Genomic DNA, 20437 nt, shown 5'->3' on the forward strand with positions numbered 1-20437 from the left:
CTGTATCTACAGATATGTTAAGCCCAGGACATAAATAAACCCAGGACAAACCTGTCAGCAGGGCACTCTTCCTTTTTATGATCTGGTGAGGTTATCTGTGTGCTGTACCACACACTACCAGCCTTGAAAGCACCAAGTTTTCCAGCCTTATAAGAAAAAACCAAAAGAGAAGTGCTGAAGAAGGTACAGTGTGGTACAAACTGCAAGGAGCAGTGCTCAGGTGCTTGCTGTGTGAGAGAGACCATCTACAACACACAAATTCACTAGACACACAAAAAGTGCTCTCACTTTTTTATCTTCATCTATTTTTCAGTCCTCCACTCTACTTCCAGGTTTTCAGGAATTCCAGGTTCCAAGAGTTTTAGCCCAATGACCAGAGGTGCAGGTACAGCAATGAAAACAGCGGAAGATAAAAGTTCCAGAGCACTGACTGTCCAGACTGACTGTGATGGCTTTGAGGGAGTTCACTTGGATTATCAAAGACAAGATGAAGTTCAAGAAAGGGTCACCAGGAACCCACCTCAGGATATTTCAGTGTCCTTTCATTCCAAAGTATGTTGTATGGGCCAGCATAAATGTTACATTATTAGCAAAGGATGGACAAGCTTAGCTGCCTCAATGAAACAAATTAATTTGCTGTCTGTGTTAAGTTATAACAAATTACACCTAAAGCACATTCTCATTTGAAGAAGTCTGGAATTTTGAAAATTTTCTATTCTGATACCTATATCCAGTTTCAGGGAATAAGTTGTTACTAATTACTACAGCTGCTGGCACTGTTTTTAGATCTGAGCAGTCCGGATTTTAAAGTAAATTAAAATTCCAAACTGAAAAAGAGCATTTTGTTTCAGTTTTACATAAGTTACATAAATGTAATTCAAGCAAAAATTACAAAAAGGCACAGTTAAAACTTCTTCCATGATTCTTCCACTTCATTATGAGCCAATGAACAGAACAGTAGAATAAAGAGTAGATTGGAGATAAAAATGTTTTCTCTAATAAAATCAAAGGCTATTCTACCTTATCTCTGAGAGTATCTTCCTTTCCTTCTATTCAGCTCAGGAGTATGTGGTGTTCAAAACCCCTGGTGCTATTTCAGCTTCCTTGCAACTAAAATTTTCACAATTCCATCAAGGTTTTCAGACTCACAGGGGAAGGAGGATGGGCAATGAATGCTCATGGCCACTACAAATCTTGGAGGACTGCACTTTCCAAAACTATTTTTTCATACAACATATGTTCTGCACATGGCTGCAAGCATCAGTCCACAAAGTTGCATGATGTTAACAGCAGTTTCATTATTCTTGCAAATTCTGTAACTATTTCTGGCCTGACAGTGAAGTTCAGGAAGAACTCCCCTTCTTTCTCCTTATGTATATTCTCCATATTTTATTTTCCAATTACTTTTCTTAACAACATGGCCTACACTGAACTCAGAGTTGTGTTTTACTTTAAGAGGGTCTAATTTTCAACTTGGATTTGTATAAAGTTTGTGAGGAAGCTGTTGGTAATTTTCATTCCAACCAGTTTCTGCTGTAAAAAAAAACAAAACCAAAAAGTAGAACATCAACTAAGCTGGTTTCCTAAGTGCATTTCCAATCCTGCTTTGAATTTTGACTTGTTTTCTCAAGCAACAGAGTTGTGCTCCTTGAAAGCACAAGACTTCTATTTTACACTGGTGTAAGATTTAAGAGCCACAGTTCCAAGCTAGAGTAAAAATACTTTCGTCCTTTCTCAGGGGTCTGACTCTGCACTGCCCAGCTGTTACTGTGCAATTTAACTCATTCCCCAGATTCAGCTATGAACTCAATTTTCAGCAGCTCCATAGGCAGACCATTTATAGCTCTCAAAAAGGTTCAACCTATTTTAAAACCAACCAGCTCAACTGTCTCCCACAACAAAAACATATTTTCATTTCAGCGCCTGGTCATATAATTGAAGGTGGTTTAAGCTTGAGCTGATTCTAGCTCTAAAATAAAATGGCTTTAAACACTTATAAAATTCTGTTTAGTAGTTTTATCTAACCACAAAACCCCTATTCACAGGTAATTATGCTCCTTTGAATTCATTGCAAAAAACTGAAGTTCTGGCTACATGCTGGAGTAGATCTAAAGATACAGCATAAAAGCAGTCAAATGTTTTGGCCATCTTCTAAACAGAAGAAAGGAAGAACCAGGCTTTCATAGGTCAACCAGTTTATAGAGTTACTGGAAAAAAAACCAGGGAGGAAATAATCCAAAACTATTCTAAGCATCTAGAAGGTAACAAAAGGAACCAACATTGATATGGCACTAACCAACAGACAAACCAATCAAAATAAAACCCATCAAAGAATAACTGGGTTTGCAGATGAGAGAATTCATAGCTATCAATGGTTTGCAGGGCTTTCTGCAGTACCTCACACGTTGTTCTCATAAAAATCACAAGGGAACATGGATGTAAATAAAACTACTAAATGGAACTAGTAGTTTTGATGGAAAATGTTAGCTTGGAATACTACCACAGTTCAGTGATAAATATGAAGAACTATATATTGTTTTTTTCTTCATGCTCCATATTTCCCTCCAGCCTTCACATTTTAACTCCCTGGTCCCAACGTTGTCATGAAAATATTCACTCAGGTTTTTGTTCTAGCAGAACAGCAAACAGCAAATAAAAGTGCACTGCTGAAGAACAAATTGTAGTACAGAGGTTCAGCAAACTCAGACATTAATCAGTCTTGGCTTCTCTTACACACGAAGAACATTCTGCATGTTACACCATGCATTATTGCATGTGCTGGGGAGGAGAGATGTGTGTCAGGGGCCAAGAACCTTTGATACACCAGGAGCAGTTATCACAGCTGCATCCAATTCCTGGGGCATGTAATTCCAGTTAGTCACAGCACTTAACAGGGGAGCTCACAGTGATGATACACTGGAGTAACAGTACTATTGAATAAGTGGCATTGTTTCTTTTTTTTACTTACTTTTCTTTTCTCCCACCTTATGATCTCCATAGCATTCCTCTTTAACTTTAGAAGAATATCCCTACATAATCCCATTGCACGATCTTTGGATTGGCCACCATTACTCTGATGCAAAAAGTATTACTGATTCTGCTATGTCTGTGAGAATTAGAAAGGAGATGGTACCTTCCTGTCTGGGCATTTAAATCACATTAACTAATCAAGTCCACCTGAGGCTGCACTCTCTCAACCTTCAAGTGCTTAACCGTGCCATTGCTTTTGACATGTATCACATGAAACCTTATCAAGTTATTTCTAAATCCATATTGGACAGCAGATGAATTCTTTCCTTGCTTTAGCTCCGACCCTGGCCTCCCCAAGCACCTTGTGCCCCATCACTACCCACCTAAAGCCTGAAACATTTGCTCAAAGGCAAGAGTGGTCCTCAGTTGTCATCCTTCCTCACTGTCTGCTTAACAGGTACCTTACCAGCCTTTTCTTTGATGGGACATCTACAAGGTCCACTTGTGCTCCTTTCCTTTGGAGCTCTGAACACTGCTAAAGGTGCTCCTTGCACAAGCAATGCTATTCCATTTGCTACCCAGACATCTGAAGTTAAAAAATGCTGAAGCAGAGGACAGCTAATATTGCCTGACACAGGAGTGAGTGGTTATTTTTCAGTGAGGCTGGGACAGTTTGGCAACATTTGGGAAATCATGCCTTTTGAATAGGTAAGAGCACATGAGTTTCCACACAAGATTCAGCTGCTTGTGCACAGAGATTCAGAACTACAAACCTATATCCATCCATCCAGCAAAGGAGGTAAACATCACATTCTATCATACTGGCACTCAAGAATGCCTCTTTCTAGTGCCTTGCAGAATTCTAATCGAAGAGAGATATGGTGGATCTGCAGCCACCCAGTTATGAAAGGGTGCCACAAAACTTCTTGGAGATGTCCTAGAGGGAAGTAAAAGTAAAGGAGCCTAAGAAAAATAAGAAACCATTATAGAATAAAGGCCACAAAATTTCTGCTCCCACAGATATGATCAAATACAACTTGTCTGGCAGACAGCAGTGAGGTGTATATTGTATTATGCTATCCTTATAGAAAAAATCTCTTTGTGCATTATGTGTACGAGAACAGATCTAAGTGATGGTTTGATTAAATGGAGAGGGATACAAGGCCTGATCACTGATATTTATTTCTCCTAATAATGGTGAGTGTACTGACAGTGTGTTAGATTTCTAACTCTTCAGGGTGACTGAGCAGCTGCAGCAGCTGCCTCTGGCCAGCTCTGTTACTCAGCATGGCGCCACATGGTATGGAATACTCCTTTGGTCAGCTTGGGGCAACTGCCCCAGCTGTGCAGCCTCCCAGCTTCTTGTGCCCCTCCAGCCTTCTTGCTGCCAGGGCATGAGGAGCTGAGAGGTCCTTGACTTGCTGTAAGCATATTTAACAACAACCAGAAATATCATGTAGTGGTATCAACATGATTCTATATTAAATCCAAAACACAGCACCATACCAGCTACTAGGAAGACAATTAACTCTATTCCAGCCAAAACCAGGACAGTTAGGAAGTGAATTTGTTATTCACCTCAGTGCAATAGGCATAGTGCTTAATACAACTAATACAGAGAGAAAAAATTAATAAGACACTTGAAAGGAATTAAAGGAAACTTTCAATAGTTGACTGACACAATTTTCTAGCTTGAAGCAATATAATTATCTGGTGATATAAAGAAAGAGAAAAGGAAAGAGAAAGTGAATATATAATTGAAACTGAATTTCTTACACTATTAAAAATATGTACAGAAAAATTAGAATCCACACTGCAGTTGATAGCAGTGTAATCATGAAGCTGCAGTCACAGTACTGCTCTCAAAACAGCTACTATCTCCTATTCTCAGGTAATTCTACCTTGCTAAGATACTTATTTTCAAAATGGCTATTTTCTAAAGTATTTTCCAAGTGACAGAAGTCAAGTTGATCCTGAGATGATAATCTCCCCTAATGTTTCAGAAATTGTGATGGACCAAATCACAAGGACAGAGAAAAGTCCCCACATGAGTAATAACTGCCTTGAAAAAATAAAGATCAGAGAAGTTATCAAAAATGTAAGGTATTACATGCTCTTCATTTTAGAGAAAAAAAGTAACTTTCCCACTTAGAATTATTCTGATCCTTTGCAATGCAGCTAAATATGAGTTCCCTACCAGACACATCTGAGTCATGTTCTAGTTTAACTAGAATCTGTAATTTGAGTAATGCAGTTATCAGCATTATCACTTTTACAAGCAAACACAGCAAGGAAATAGAGAAATTCAGATACATAATAACAATAATAGCAGCAAAAATAGCATTTTATCATTAACACATTTCAGAGTGAGAATTTTCAACCCACTGGACATAAGGAGCATCCAGACTCATATCTGAAATAGCGCATGGAAAAAATGGGGGCAAAGGAAAGAAAAAACAATTGGGTAGCATTAAAGTTCTGGACAACATCTTGGCTCATTTACCATGCACATGACTCAGCATTACCATAATTGCTTCTTAAAAAAAAAAATCATGCCTAGGTCTGTTTTGACTTTTCTCTAAACTGGAAAGAGTGTTTGTGGTAAGCATAATTGATGGTTATTAAATTATGAGACCATTCAGACAGATGTCTGATTCTCCATGGACATTTTTTCTCCAGGAGAAATAAGAAAGGCCTGCAGCCTTAGCTGTCTTTTCTGAATTTATGGTGGCAGAAATGTCCATCTGGATTAGTGTCATCTGCCCTTCCAGCAAAATATTGGTGCCTGTAAGGCTTTCAGTGATAAATTATCTATGTGAAGGGATGATTCCATGTTGACCTACTGATTGTTTTTTCTATTCAGATAATCTCAAATGAGGATTTTCTCCCAGAAGGCAATTATATTTAAGATCATCATCAAAACCATCCACTAAAAATATAGAAGTACTAAATATTACTATGTTTCATACTCTACAGATTGTCTCTAGAAGTGGTAAAGTCTTCCAAAAAAAGCTAATCTAAAAGGAACTGACATGACAAGTATGTTAGTATTGCAGCTGTGATACTTGGGCAGAATCACCAAAGCCATCTTGAGTCAGAGTTGCTGAAGAGGAATTCACTAAAGCGGAGCAGTTTGCAACTAGCAATGGATTTGTCCACTGCAGAAGTATATAAAAACTGAAATAACATAGCAAATATAGTCAGCCTTTAGAAAAACATAAAAAAGAAGAAAATAAGAATAAGAGTTGTCAAATAACTTGCTCACTGATTCGGCATCTGTTCTTAAACAGATGTTTAAAAAACATCTGTACAGACAAAATTCTTTTCCCATATAGAAATGCTACCAACAGATCCACTGCAGTGGATACTGTCATGAACACTCGTGGAAGCACCAAGCCCCCAAGTGCAGCCTGGTGATCCAGTGCACACTGAGGCTCTTGCACAGACCAGCTGTGTCCAGTGCACGTGCTATTTCTTACCCAATGCAAATGCAATAAAATCCATTCATTAATGCGGATAATATTTCATTAAAAGATGAAAGGGTCAGAGTGCATAACGTGGATGGTTGTGTGCTACTTTCCTTTTCCTAGCAGAGAAACATAAGTTACTCTAAGCAAGAAATAACAAATAAAATGCCTGTTCATTTCTGGTAATGCAGGAAAGACCATCAGCTGCTGTCTAGAAGTAATGTGAATATAAATCATAGGAGATTAGCACAAGCTCTTCCTGCTCTGTTTGACTAGTTGCTCTCCATTTCTACTAGGAGATAAAAGAACAAAGGATCTCATAACACAGGATTTTTGAAGGACTACAGGGAGAAAAAAAAGAAAAAAGAGAAACAAAATCTATTAATTACAGATTTTCATCAGCCCTGGATTAGAGGCCCCATCTTCTTTGAAGGTTCTATTTCACTGAAAGCAATAAGTACTAGTGCTACAAATAAGAAGAAAGAATGTAAAACTGGGTTAAATTGACATGTACCATTTTCCAAGTAATACTTCTAACTACAGAACAGCTAATGTTCTTTTAATAGTTTATCTCTTCACAGATTGTCTTCCCATAAGTACCCAGTTAAACAGAAGTGAGTAAATTAACTTAAGCTCTCTGCATCTCCTGTGAATATGGCGTGCTTAAGAACTTGTGCATAGGAATACAAACCTGAAACACAAACCAATGTTTTGATTTTTAAACTTCCTACCCTCCAAAAATTACATTTCTGAACCTTTTTTCATGTATCAAAATATCTAAAAAGCCTTCAAGACTAAGACAAATAATTCAACCATGTGAGTTGCTTACACTATGGAGACTACCTCAACAGCAAGCATTTACATTTGAAAACTTACAATTTCCCATTATGAGATAGTCTATAATAAATGAATAAATTGCTCAAGCTGCACCACACTAAACAGCAAACTGAAGAAGCCAGATATAATCTTATTTTATGTCTCCAGCAGCTGACACATCCTATGGAATTCACAGTACATACTGGGAGTAAACAGAGATACTTTGTTTTGCTTTCAGACACATAAGCAAAGGAATACAAGTTCCAATATATTGCTTTGACTTTGTGTTGGTGTACCAGGATACATAAATTGAAAGAAATAGGTTTTTCATTTAAATTGATTTACATTGCTGGCTGACTTTCATGCTTACACTGAAAGGAAATATAAATGTTATTTATGCCCACAAAAATGATACAGTAATGAGTTGAATTACTACAGGCATCCATCTTGTATACTTTCCTGTTTTGAGATTCAGATTACAAAAATAACAAATTCAATTTTTTTGAAATAAATCAAACCATGGCTTCTGATATGATTGCTATCATTATTGCTTATAAATAGCTATTTATATCTAGCAAAATACAATCAATAGCCATGTACCTTCTTTATAAAAACAGTTTGGAACATAAGATGAGACGGGAGGGAGGGAGGGAGGAAGGAAGGAAGTAAGTGGCGGAAGGAAGGAAGTGGCGGAAGGAAGGAAGTGGCGGAAGAAAGGAAGGGGCGGAAGAAAGGAAGGGGCGGAAGGAAGGGGCGGAAGGAAGGGGCAGAAGGAAGGAAGGAAGGGGCGGAAGGAAGGGGCGGAAGGAAGTGGCGGAAGGAAGTGGCGGAAGGAAGGAAGTGGCAGAAGGAAGGAAGGAAGTGGTGGAAGTGGTGGAAGTGGTGGAAGTGGCGGAAGGGGCGGAAGGGGCGGAAGGGGCGGAAGGAAGGAAGGAAGGAAGGAAGGAAGGAAGGAAGGAAGGAAGGAAGGAAGGAAGGAAGGAAGGAAGGAAGTGGCAGAAGGAAGGAAGGAAGTGGTGGAAGTGGCGGAAGTGGCGGAAGGGGCGGAAGTGGCGGAAGGAAGGAAATAAGGAAGGAAGGAAGGGAGGGGCGGAAGGAAGGAAGTGGCGGAAGGAAGGAAGGAAGTGGCGGAAGGAAGTGGCGGAAGGAAGTGGCGGAAGGAAGTGGCGGAAGGAAGTGGCGGAAGGAAGTGGCGGAAGGAAGTGGCGGAAGGAAGGAAGTGGCGGAAGGAAGGAAGTGGCGGAAGGAAGGAAGTGGCGGAAGGAAGGAAGGAAGGAAGGAAGGAAGGAAGGAAGGAAGGAAGGAAGGAAGGAAGGAAGGAAGGAAGGAAGGAAGGAAGTGGTGGAAGTGGCGGAAGTGGCGGAAGTGGCGGAAGGAAGGAAGGGGCGGAAGGAAGGAAGGAAGGGGCGGAAGGAAGTGGCGGAAGGAAGTGGCGGAAGGGGCGGAAGGAAGGAAGGAAGGAAGGGGCGGAAGGAAGGAAGGAAGTGGCGGAAGGAAGTGGCGGAAGGAAGTGGCGGAAGGAAGGAAGGAAGTGGCGGAAGGAAGGAAGTGGCGGAAGGAAGTGGCGGAAGGAAGTGGCGGAAGGAAGTGGCGGAAGGAAGGAAGGAAGTGGCGGAAGGAAGGAAGTGGCGGAAGGAAGTGGCGGAAGGAAGTGGCGGAAGGAAGGAAGTGGCGGAAGGAAGGAAGTGGCGGAAGGAAGGAAGTGGCGGAAGGAAGGAAGGAAGGAAGGAAGGAAGTGGCGGAAGGAAGTGGCGGAAGGAAGTGGCGGAAGGAAGTGGCGGAAGGAAGTGGCGGAAGGAAGTGGCGGAAGGAAGTGGCGGAAGGAAGTGGCGGAAGGAAGTGGCGGAAGGAAGGAAGGAAGGAAGGAAGGAAGGAAGGAAGGAAGGAAGGAAGGAAGGAAGGAAGGAAGGAAGGAAGGAAGGAAGGAAGGAAGGAATTTAACTAATGGCCTTTAACCTGCAGGCTGAAGGAAGTAAATGAGCAGTGCATAAGGACAGTCTCAAGAAAGTGGAATGTGAATTTAATATTTGACAACTAAATCAGAGACTATCACTGTTATTAATTCTTTGTATAATTATTCATGATAAGCTTGAGAATGCTGGAGTCACAGAAGTCTTAAAATGGAAAATATTACTATGTGTAAAAAATTAGCTACTACTCTTGATAGTCATTCACTCCAAACTTGATAGAAAGCAGACAAGATCTTCAGTATAACCACAGTATTACTCTTCCTCACAATCTGAACAGTCATTTATATATGAAAACACATTCAGTGGTTTAACCTAGCATCATTTCCCTTACCAGGCTGAAAAAATCCTTCACTTGAATGTGGCACAGTTCTGCAGAAAATGTACATTTTTATGTACATGCTTTATGTATTAAAGCCATCTGAAAATGCATCTTACCACTGCAGCTGGAACTTGAGGCATTTTTGCAGCTGGGGTTCCTGGACGTGGGTAGAATTGATTAATAAACAAGCTTGGAAACCTGTACAGTTCTACAAGTTTCATAGTTTCTTGAAAATCTTCATCTGTCTCTCCTGGAAATCCACAGATGATGTCTGTAGCAATTGTTATTCCAGGCACTCTGTAAAGGAAGTAGAAAGAAACACTTAATTGAGGACAAGTAGAAGTCTTGCTCCTTAAAAGCTAGTGTACATAGACATATAACCCTCAACTTTATCTTCAGAAATTGAGACCTACAAGGATCTTGGGGGAAACCCAAGATCCTTGGGTTTAAGGATTTTAACCCCACTGTTTGGTAATGAGAAATGCATCTGTTGCTCAGCTGAGAGCACAGTAATAGAAGATACTGCAGCAAATACTGGATTAGGATTGTGACAGAAGAGTGAAAACATCTGGATCAACTCTTCCTTCAATCAAAATTAGAGGTAATTAGCACACCTTGTTATTTCTTGAATTCTGATTGCTTAATCCATAAAATGCAAACCTTTTGGGACTCAGTCACTAGAAAATGTCAACTATTTAATGTTTTATAAGGCTGCTATCAAAGTAGAATAGGGTATCTGAAAGAGGGGCTGGCATGCCATATCACCTAGAAAATTTAACAAAATTGGCTCAGGAGCCAAAAATACATATTTAGTCACAACTTAAAAATTAACTCAGTATTCTAAAACATCAGCCTATGCCTTGCTTTAAAAGGAAAACAAAATACTTAAGTTCACATGCACAGGCACTCAGTTCTCTTGTTACTTAAGCAATGCCAACATTTCCTAACCGTTCCCCTTGGACTGAATATGCAGATCCCTCACACGCACCAGGTTAAGGCAGCACAGCTGACAGAGACAGCCCACAGGCACAGAAGGATGCACAGGAGAGGGTGAAGTTAGGGGGCTCCAGTTGAAATTGTGCCACTACCACCATCCTGGACATGGTGGGAACATGCCATGAACACTTTCCCCAGTAGACACTGGAGCAGCCATCAAGGCCTGCACCCAGACTGAGCTTTGTGTACAGTGGGAATAATGATAAGCATCCTCTGGAGAGAGGCAGAAACACATAGTGCTCAGTGCTACCTCTTGACACAGATGAGACTGCTTCCACAATGCAGAGTTCACATCACCAGTAACAATGATAAACTGCAGAAAATATTGGAGAAAATGAAGAATTCCATACAAATATTGGTGGTATCTAACTTGGAATTGGCCCTGTTTCAAGGAGGGGGAGTAGATGAGACGTCTTCCAGAGGTCCCTTCCAATCTAAATAATATTACAGCTCTTATATAGGCCACAGGCAAGGGAACAGAACAGCTGAAAGAGATTGTTTTAGGGGTGAATGGCATAAAGACAACTGTCACAAGCAAAGTTCACACTTGAGGTTAAGAAGGGGTCTCCAAGACTGTCTCTAACCTAAAGAAATGGATGGAAGGTTTCCCTTCCCCTTATGCGGTTAAGACAATGCAGAACTGTGAATGTCAGTGCATGTAATCCAAATTACATTTATAAAGCATTCAAATAGCCAAAGAAAACTATAATTTCTTGTTAGGAACTACATCACCACAGGAAAAAAAATAATGCTGTGACTATAGTGAGTGAAGAAACTTGATTTTGAATAACTGAAAGAAAAAATTCCTGAAAGAAAAACTTCCTGAAACAATGAGTTGTACTGAAAAAGGAAAACCTGTTGGCAAAAGACAACAAAAAAGGGAAGCAGAGAACACTGTTCTTATTAATTTTATTAGGTGCAATATTAGACCATAGCTTATATCTACCAGACCAGCCATCAGACAAATTGTACATGGTAGTAAATATATTTTGTGATTTTTTTTTCCCTCCAAACTTAATTTTTTTTTTTCCTGCAAGTATTGGCAACGAGCTTATATTAATGCCTTGCCCTCCTTTTAGCATGTGTCTGGACATATAGGTAGCAGCACAGGAATTTATCATCTATTATTAGAACGTTCTTTCACCTTTTCCTTATGAAAAATCCCCAGCAAAGAAACCAAATTCTATCAATTCCTTTTTCAATTCACAAATTCAGACTCCATCATCTGAGCTGAGTTAAAAGGCATTTGAACAACAAATCAAAACCACTATAAAACTGAACATTTTCAAGCACCTGATCCAACAACCCCAAGTGGGAAGCACAGTCTGGATGTTGTGCAGAAGAGCAGAAATCCCCAGAGCTGATGGCTCAGCACCCCAAGACTGACAAACATCAAGACATGGACTTCTGCTTGATATCAAGTAACAATAAAATTCCTTATCTTTAAGGACTGAGTGAAGAGAGCAGCACCACACCCTGCAACATGATTTTATTCATACCACAAATATCTTGTGTAGCAGTAGTAAGCTCATGGAAGAAAGTGCTTTCTTTTTATACATTACTTTATAAACCAATGCCACCTAACATCAGCTGCCATTTTTCAGAACACGATCAGAACATTCATTACATTTGAAAAAACCATCATAATAAAGTTATTTTATCCATTTTAATGACACTATTGGCAACAGTCAAAGCATTTATTACCAATGGTAGTAGTAATACCATCCTTTATAAATGCCTGGTTGTTTCTATAGCAACATGAATTATAAGGTCCAATCAAGCTAGATACAATAAAATATGCTCTTTTTCTCCATAACACCAGTTGTCATTCAGTTAAAAGGAAATTACATATTTTAAAAATTCATAAACTCTACAAATGTCTGAACTCCATTTGCTGATAAGCTGTTAATTATCTTAGTAATTAGATTTCTTCCTGGATGGAATTATTACACACAAAGAAAAGCCTGGATACAAAAAGAGAATAAGGACCATGGTGTATTCAGCAACAGCAATTAATTACAGTTCAATCCAGTGTAACTGCCTAAAATATGACATTGCATAGTGCATTTTTATATCACTGCTGATTATATTGTTTAACAAGCAGTTTAAAAAGGGGAGAAAAGCATGAGATTTCACTCAAAGTCCAAAATGACAAAAATGAAGCTCTTAAAGACTTCTCAAAGCAGTGATGAACAAAAATATGTACAATTAGTTCCACATGTGAAACATAATTTGTTAATGAAAAAAGTGGGGAAAAAGATATCATTATGGAAGAATATAAAACACATACACACTTGAAAATTAAAGTGACCTTTTCTCTGACAGCCTGAAAGAAAGCAGCACAAAACTCTTTATTAGTTTGATTCAGATGATGCTTAAAAATTCCTCCATCTATGAAATAAGATCCAAAATCACATAAAAACAAGTTCTTGTGCATCAGCCAATACTATTATTGTTTTACATCAAATGCTGCTTATCTATTCTGAAGCAAACAAAGAAAACACTGCTGAACATCCCCTGTAACATTTATTACATGAATTCATTTACAGTTAGCCTAACTATTCAGTTTCCACAAATGGGTTTTAGGGTGTAAGATAGAAGCTCTACAACATGTTGACTCTCGATATGCTTTACAATAAAACTGTGGAATTTCAGAACAACATGAATTAGAGGAATTATTAAAGCCATGTATAAGATAAAACAGCCCTACTACTTATTTTCTTCCCTATGTCCCTCTATATATATACATCCCTTCCCTCTACTCAAGCAGACTGATGTTTTGCCATTCTGAAGTAGACCAGCAATGCAAACCCCATCATCCTGGGCAATTCTGAATACCCAAAAAAGAAGGAAATACTTCACCTTACAGGGAAGACACATCTGTTTTAGTGTGATGCTGTAAGGGCCAACACACCCATGAGCAAGTGCTGACAGCCCAGGTATCCAAACCTCACAGAAAGGAAGAATAAGATGTGTTTGAAAGAATACAGAAGAAAAGCAACATCTTGCCCTCTACCTGAAGAGGAACCAAGTCAGCCTCTGGGGTCAGAGAAAAAAATGAGACCCAAGGAATTCACTGATGCCTAGAAGTCAAGTCATGGATAAGTGACTTAGAAAGATGATAAAAGCTGACAAAAATAAAACAGTAAGACCACTCCCTCCCCCCCCCCCCCACCACCACAGAGCAATACTTCTCAGAAAAGCAGCAGCAAAATTGTGAAAATGTCTAGGATTTACTTGTTACATGGACTATTTCATGTGGTTTTAGCTACAGAAAAAATTTTCTTTAGCAATAACCATTACAAACCAAATCCACGTTCCGGGAAGAAATTATGTAAAGCAGCTAAAATTGTCACCTTCAGCTACTCACATGACCACTTGAAATTCTTTTGCATGATCACATATTCTTCCCACTTCCATTTCAGCAATTAACACTTAAATCCAGAAGTTACTTAAAGCCACCAACTTGCTCTTAAGCAAGACCAGCTACCTCTACCCCTTACAGTTTAACAAAATACTGGATTTTAGATTAAAAAATAATGGATTAGAATAAATAGCAATATGAATAAAAAGAAAACACTGTAGTCTTACAGAAGGGTATGAGAACACCCTGTGTAATCTATAGTAATTAAAGTAAAACAAAAAGTGTGATGACATAGCAACTTCTTGATTCATCAACTAGAAATTTGCATTGAAAAAATGTTAGGTAAAAACCTTAATTTTTATGAAAATAAAACTAGTCTACTCTGAAATGTTATTTCAGCATCAAACATTATTTTATATTTTAGAGTGCTTCTGCAGTACAAGTCTATTCAGAGAATGTGAAATGGGGTTAATGGATGAAATAATTTGAAGGTATCTGAGTTGGTATTTCAAGTGTATTTACAGAGCCTAACAGGCATCTCAATGTGCCATTTTGTGTTGGAGCTGAAGGATGTGTTTGCATCTTCCCAGTGACCACACACAGTCTTCCAGAAGCCCTTTTCACTCCCTCTTTCTCTTTTCTCCATCAGGCCTAGTCTTGTGGGATTTCTGACTTCAACTTTAATGGCACACTGAGGAGTCACACCAACTGGAGCTAGCACAAGAGAAACAGACTGCTCAGCTGGAAGCACCGTCTAGGAACAACAGGAAACTTCACCCCGCTTCTCTCTTGGCTAGATGGAGATTAACCTGAGGATTAAGCCATGGAAAAATCCCCACACTTTGAGAAAGGAATTCAGCCTGTTTCTGTTCTGAAATCCCCCAGTGCCTCTGCCTCTCTCTCTCTCTCTCTCTCTCTCTCTCTCTCTCTCCATGGACTATGAATGCAGCACAGGACAACATACCCCTAAGTTAAGTGTCTGGAGTTGGGGGACTAAACCAGAATATAATTTATGCATTTCTTCATCCTCTCCCATTTATGATTTACCCTAAATTACACAATGGATGAACAGGCATCTAATAAATGGATATCCACTGAAAATGTTTTTCTTAGTAATCTTTTCCACATGTGTTTAAAAGTAGTCCAGGATGTGTGAGTTCAGAACCTCTGTGTCAGAAAAACAAGTTCTTTTGAATCCTCATGTCAACTGCTGAACTGATTTACACATGGAGTAAAACTGGAAAGTACCTTGGTTTAATGACAACAGGTATGTCATAAACACTTCTGTGTAAAGTCTCTTAAATGATAACATACTGGGCCTTATGGCCAGATATAAACTATACTTTGGTAAGACACCTTATTAAAATGCAGCTATATATATATCATGAACATTATTATTCAGGAGAATTTATATAGGAATTATATAAGAAATTATCTTATTTCAAATGTCAATATATTCTCTATTACTGTGTAAGACAATTCCAGTTTGTCTCACAAATCAGTTCTGCTTCACCTCAGTTTGGCTAAATTAAAGCAAAAAAGGTAACTAGGTTGATACTGCATATGAAAGTATTTAAGTGGCTTCATTTATAAGCCAACACACTTTTTACTCAACTATTGAGACAACAAATACTATCAGATATTTAAGTACATCTATTCTGTTTATATGTGTATAAAGCATAATTTTAATACTTTTTTTTAAAACCTATTTTTACAGCTTGGATCATATCTGCCTGAAATTGATGCCCAAGACACAACAAACCAGAAAAAAAAATGTAATGCCATATTGTTTATATGCTTGCTTTGAATAAAAAACAATAAAACAGAAAAATGAAAGCCAGATAGGACCACAGAGAAAAACCTCAGCATATTTTTTCAGAGTATTCTTGCAAATTTCCCTGAAGGAAGGTATGTACACCTGGGAGAAGAATTGGCAAGGCCATTAAATCCTACCAGTTAATTTGGAGGTGGTTCATAGTGAAGCACTTCAAACTTCACAGGTAGCAGAAACTTCACAGTAAGTCCAGCCTTACAGCTACAGAGTCAGGGGATGTATCCTGCTTTTTGCATTCCACACCTTACAGAGCACTCAAAGCCGCTCCCTTTGGTGATTCCATAGGGAACACCTTACACCTGAGCTTTGTGATCTGCAGCAGTGTCCAACAGATTTACAAGTGCAGCTTAATATGTTGGGCTTGAATTTGGGGTAGTTTGTGGTTTTGATGTAAGTCACCTTAAACAGGCTGTAGAATTGTATCTGTGATTAAGAAGCACAACCCAACAGCTCTCAGAGTTTAACTGAGAGTGAGAACAGGTATTTTTTAATGACTGCTCTTTTCCCAACCCACCTCCTGCCCCCAGAAGAGCTCTTTCAGAAACTGGGGTGAATGACACCTGGAGGCAGCAAGCAGACCTGATTTCCACAACTCAGCTTGAGAAGGTATAGGTGTGGAGGACTCTGTGCAAGTAGGTACTGGGCTGTCCTCGTTACCAGGGAATAGCGACCTAGATAAAAAGCATATCTCATAATTAGCATGGCTCACTGCCTGAGGATGAAAGGGTACACATGGTTTTACTCTCTTCAAGCAATTATCATGAAGGTTGCCAGTGTTCCTACTAGATGCAGCCCAAATGGTTAAGGAGAAGCATTATAATACTTCCCATTATCAATTTTCATTAAAAAAAAACCAACCCCAAAAAACCCAAACCAAAAACCAAACAGCTAAGCCTTGGACCAACTTAATTCAACTATAAGGTGTTCTACTCTCCCCATAAACAATAAACATTTTATAGAACTTCATTACAGATTTGTAACTTCAGATCATTATTGTTTTATGATTAAAAAATGAGCGACTTAAGACAAAAAGCTCAACATCCTTAAACTTCATTTCCATTCAATCTCTAATAAATACCATCTGCTGTGTACTTTAGGGATATAATACCCGTCAAAAACTCAGCCGTATTATGAGAACCGGCACCAAGTTGATCTGAAATGCATATTTGAACAGATGTGTTTAAATTACATCTCTCCGTCTATCCACACACATAAATTCAGAATAAGCATGTGTTGATTTAAAATGCATAAAAAAGGGATTTGGAGATGCATCAAAAGTGAACAGCATCTCAATGGATCAAGGCTCGCATTACTAAAGGTCATCCCTAAAAATAAAGTTTGAATTTATTAAGGGTTGCACCAGGGAACTGTTCTTGGGAACTGACTTAATGTTTGCTGCTCTAAAGCAGCCATTGAAAATTACACTAATTTTCTATGACCCTTCACATTTTAACATTAGAGCTGTCAGGCATGGTCAGAAATAATAGGATCTCAGCCATGAGTAGCAGAGAATATGATATACTTTTTCTGAGTCCGACACAATGCTTATCACCAATACTAAACGTCTTGGGCTCTGAGGACCCATCCACGTCTGTTTCAGTGACAGTCATTTAGCTCTTCACTCTGACACAGAAATCAGGCATATAAAACAAAATGATTAGCATGCCTTTTTGGCATGATGAAACTAAATTAAAAAATTGCAAGCGGGGCTCCATTAACAAATGCTAATTTTAAAAAAAATATTTCTGAACGTGTCTTTTCACCAGTCTATAATCTACAGTCTTGCAATGTTTCAGGGATCTTGAAGATAAGACATACTGGTCCAGAGGTCCATCTAAGCCAGCAATCTAGTCCTAGCAATGGGCATCAGAAGTAGCCCAGGGAAGCATTTGGGATGTTGAGCCCCCCTCAGTATCCCTTTGTCCTTCCAACTGGGTTTTATCAGAAAGATATTTCTGTAACTAACAGCTTCTGATGGATTTCTTTTCTATTAACTTGTCAACAAGTCTCTCCTTGAATCTAAACCCCTCCATAGCAAAACCATTTGAAACAAAAAAATATCCAGTGAGCCTTCCATGTGCTAATTCCATCTGACGTCCCCTAATTGTTATGCTGGGAGAGACCAGTAACAACTCTGTTCACGTTCTCAGTGCTCTTCATGATTTTACTGACCTCTGTTCTAGTCCCTCTCAATTAGCATTTTCCAGACTGAAGAGTCCTTAATTTCCTTTGTGTGAAGATCTGCCATACCTCTGATAATCCCTGTTAGTCTTTACAGTAACATTGCTCATTGTAACCTATCTTTTTTAAAAGGGGCACTGACAGTATGTAACAATACAAGCATAGCAAGATAAAAATCTCTTAAAATAGTTCTAGAATTTAGATAAATGTTCTGCTTTTAATAGTTTTCTTTCAGGTATGGTTAATTTGTTTTCTAGTAAGCAGGTAGCAAAAAGTAATGGACCTCGCACAAAGTAAGGGACAAGACAGAAATAAGTTTTAGAAAAATAAATAAAATAAAAGTGAAAACAAGAAGGTCAAGCGCATTTCAAAGACAGGACAAAGTCAGGATTGTGGTGGTAAAGGGGAACTGAAGATGTCAAAGGAGGAGTAGTAGTGTGACAAGTTGCAAGACTTTAACAGAGAATATAAGATTTCTGTCTGAAGCAAAACCAAGAACCAATCAAGGTAAAAAAATTGAGGAAATAAAATTGCCAACAGGACAGATGTTTTATTCCAAGGTGTTGGTTCAAGATCATTTACATTAATAACTTTTTTAGCACAGGGAAAGAGCAGAGAATGGCAAGACATACATTAAAACAAAGAAGATTTTGAAAAAAAACATGCACAGTTTGAAAGAGTTCCCCTCAAATAGCTGATAGATTTAAAAGAGACACAATTCTTTCACATCACAACCTATACAAACAAATTGACTGGGTCTTTTTTCTGTCTTACAACTTTGTGAGAAATCATCACACAAAAAGTTCTCCAGTTGCAAACATCAACATGGAAAGGATCAACACTGAAGGAAACAGCAGTTAAAAACATAGGCATGATGTGCATTAAATTTAATATAACCTCCATTCCATTTTCAAAGTACCTAACAAAACAGAACTTTTCCCACACCAGCTGATCACCCAAAACACAGCAGCTACATCCTTATCAACACAGTACTTCCAGAATGTGTTGTTATAATTAAACCTGAGAGTCACAGTTTTAACAGAGCAGCAGGCAGGTTGTCTGGGGCAAAGCTTTAGCAGCCATAAGCAGTTTTCCTGAATATTAGCTAGAGGCATTTAAATCACAGTTCACGTACTCTAAATAAACAATGATACAATTTTACACCAGACAGTTTTTGATGTACATTCCTATACATTCTTAAATGTGAATTTTTCAGAGCCAGCATCTCTCAAGTATCAAGTATCTGGCAGGTCATAACCCTTTACTGTCACCTCTCTAAAACTTTCTTTTTTCCTCTTAGAAAGCAATGTATATACAGGAAAGGGGTGGCACAGGGAACTACTACTCCTATCAGCAGCACAAAAAGCAAATTTGAATAATGATAAAATATTTCTCAAAGTGTAGCTCAAAATTCCAATAACATCCTCCCTACTCCACAAAGATTGAAAGCTGCTATCATGTAACTTCAAAGTTTTTCATTTTTATTTCATGATCCATTGGCAAATGTGACTATATGGTCTTAACACTTCAGACCAAAGTGTGACACGATGATTGGGATGTACTCAGAACACACCACCTATATAGCTTCAGAATTATATTTTCAGAAGTAACACTTCACACTCACAAGCAATGCTATTTCCTTATTAAGCCAAAACCCATGAGCTTAACTTCAAAGAAATCCAGTGTGCTTTACTAATTAAAGTGTGATAAGATAAAGTTAATTATATTTCAATATAATCATACTTCAATCAGCATAATGCAATATAACTTGGATCACTGGGAAACAGAGAATTTACCTTGCAAGAATAAATTTAAAGAAATTATGAAGTAAATATTTCAAAGGGCATGTATAAAGAATTGTTCATTCATTCATTCATTAAAAAATATAATCAAAACAATATTCAGAAAGAACTGGGCTTGACTGTTAAGGTAATGGGCATCACTGGAGTGATAGCACACAACAAACACCATCTGCAGATCAATGTCTCATCCCATTCATGACATTCTCTGATAACAATCTGAATTTAAAGAAATCACACCAGAAATAATATCCATTTTTATGAGCCAGGACAATTCACTTGGCTAACTGGAAGGTAGCAGAATGGCTGTGAGAAGGGTCTGTTTTGTTCTCAGGTATACCCAAACAGCAGGTGAGTTCAGAATACAAGAGATTATACAGGATTGGTCCATAAAAATAAAATATTATTTTATGTGTCAGTTACTAAGACACAATTTAAAGCTAAATATTATGGCTTCTCTTCCAAGTGGAGAAATGGGCTTAGTCTGCTATGTTGCTTGAGGAACACTAGGCAGAAAAAGCAAAATCACCAGGAAATCAGCTCTAAAACAGTTACCAGTTCCCAGTTAACCTCTCAGTTAACAGTTCCTGAACAGTTTTCTAACAGTACCTAGTTAACCTCTCAGAAGAATGGCCTCAACCAGCCAGGTTCTTACACACTTCATGTTTGTAATGTTTTGGCAGCAGCTTCCTTTGCCTAGAATTGCCAGTAATTTGAGAAC

The 20437-nt window shown here is 38.5% G+C and overlaps 1 protein-coding gene across 1 annotated transcript in view; it reads right to left on the reverse strand.

The window, feature by feature from the left end:
- The window catches only part of CDKAL1 (CDK5 regulatory subunit associated protein 1 like 1), a 382964-nt gene that overhangs the window by 99001 nt on the left and 263526 nt on the right, over positions 1-20437 (reverse strand). Inside the window, exon 12 of the mRNA XM_059475653.1 lies at positions 9659-9839. Coding sequence (XP_059331636.1) covers positions 9659-9839 — 181 coding nt within the window. The remainder of the gene's footprint in view (positions 1-9658; positions 9840-20437) is intronic.

Source organism: Ammospiza nelsoni, chromosome 1, assembly GCF_027579445.1.
Source record: "Ammospiza nelsoni isolate bAmmNel1 chromosome 1, bAmmNel1.pri, whole genome shotgun sequence".
Taxonomy (NCBI): Eukaryota; Metazoa; Chordata; class Aves; order Passeriformes; family Passerellidae; genus Ammospiza; species Ammospiza nelsoni.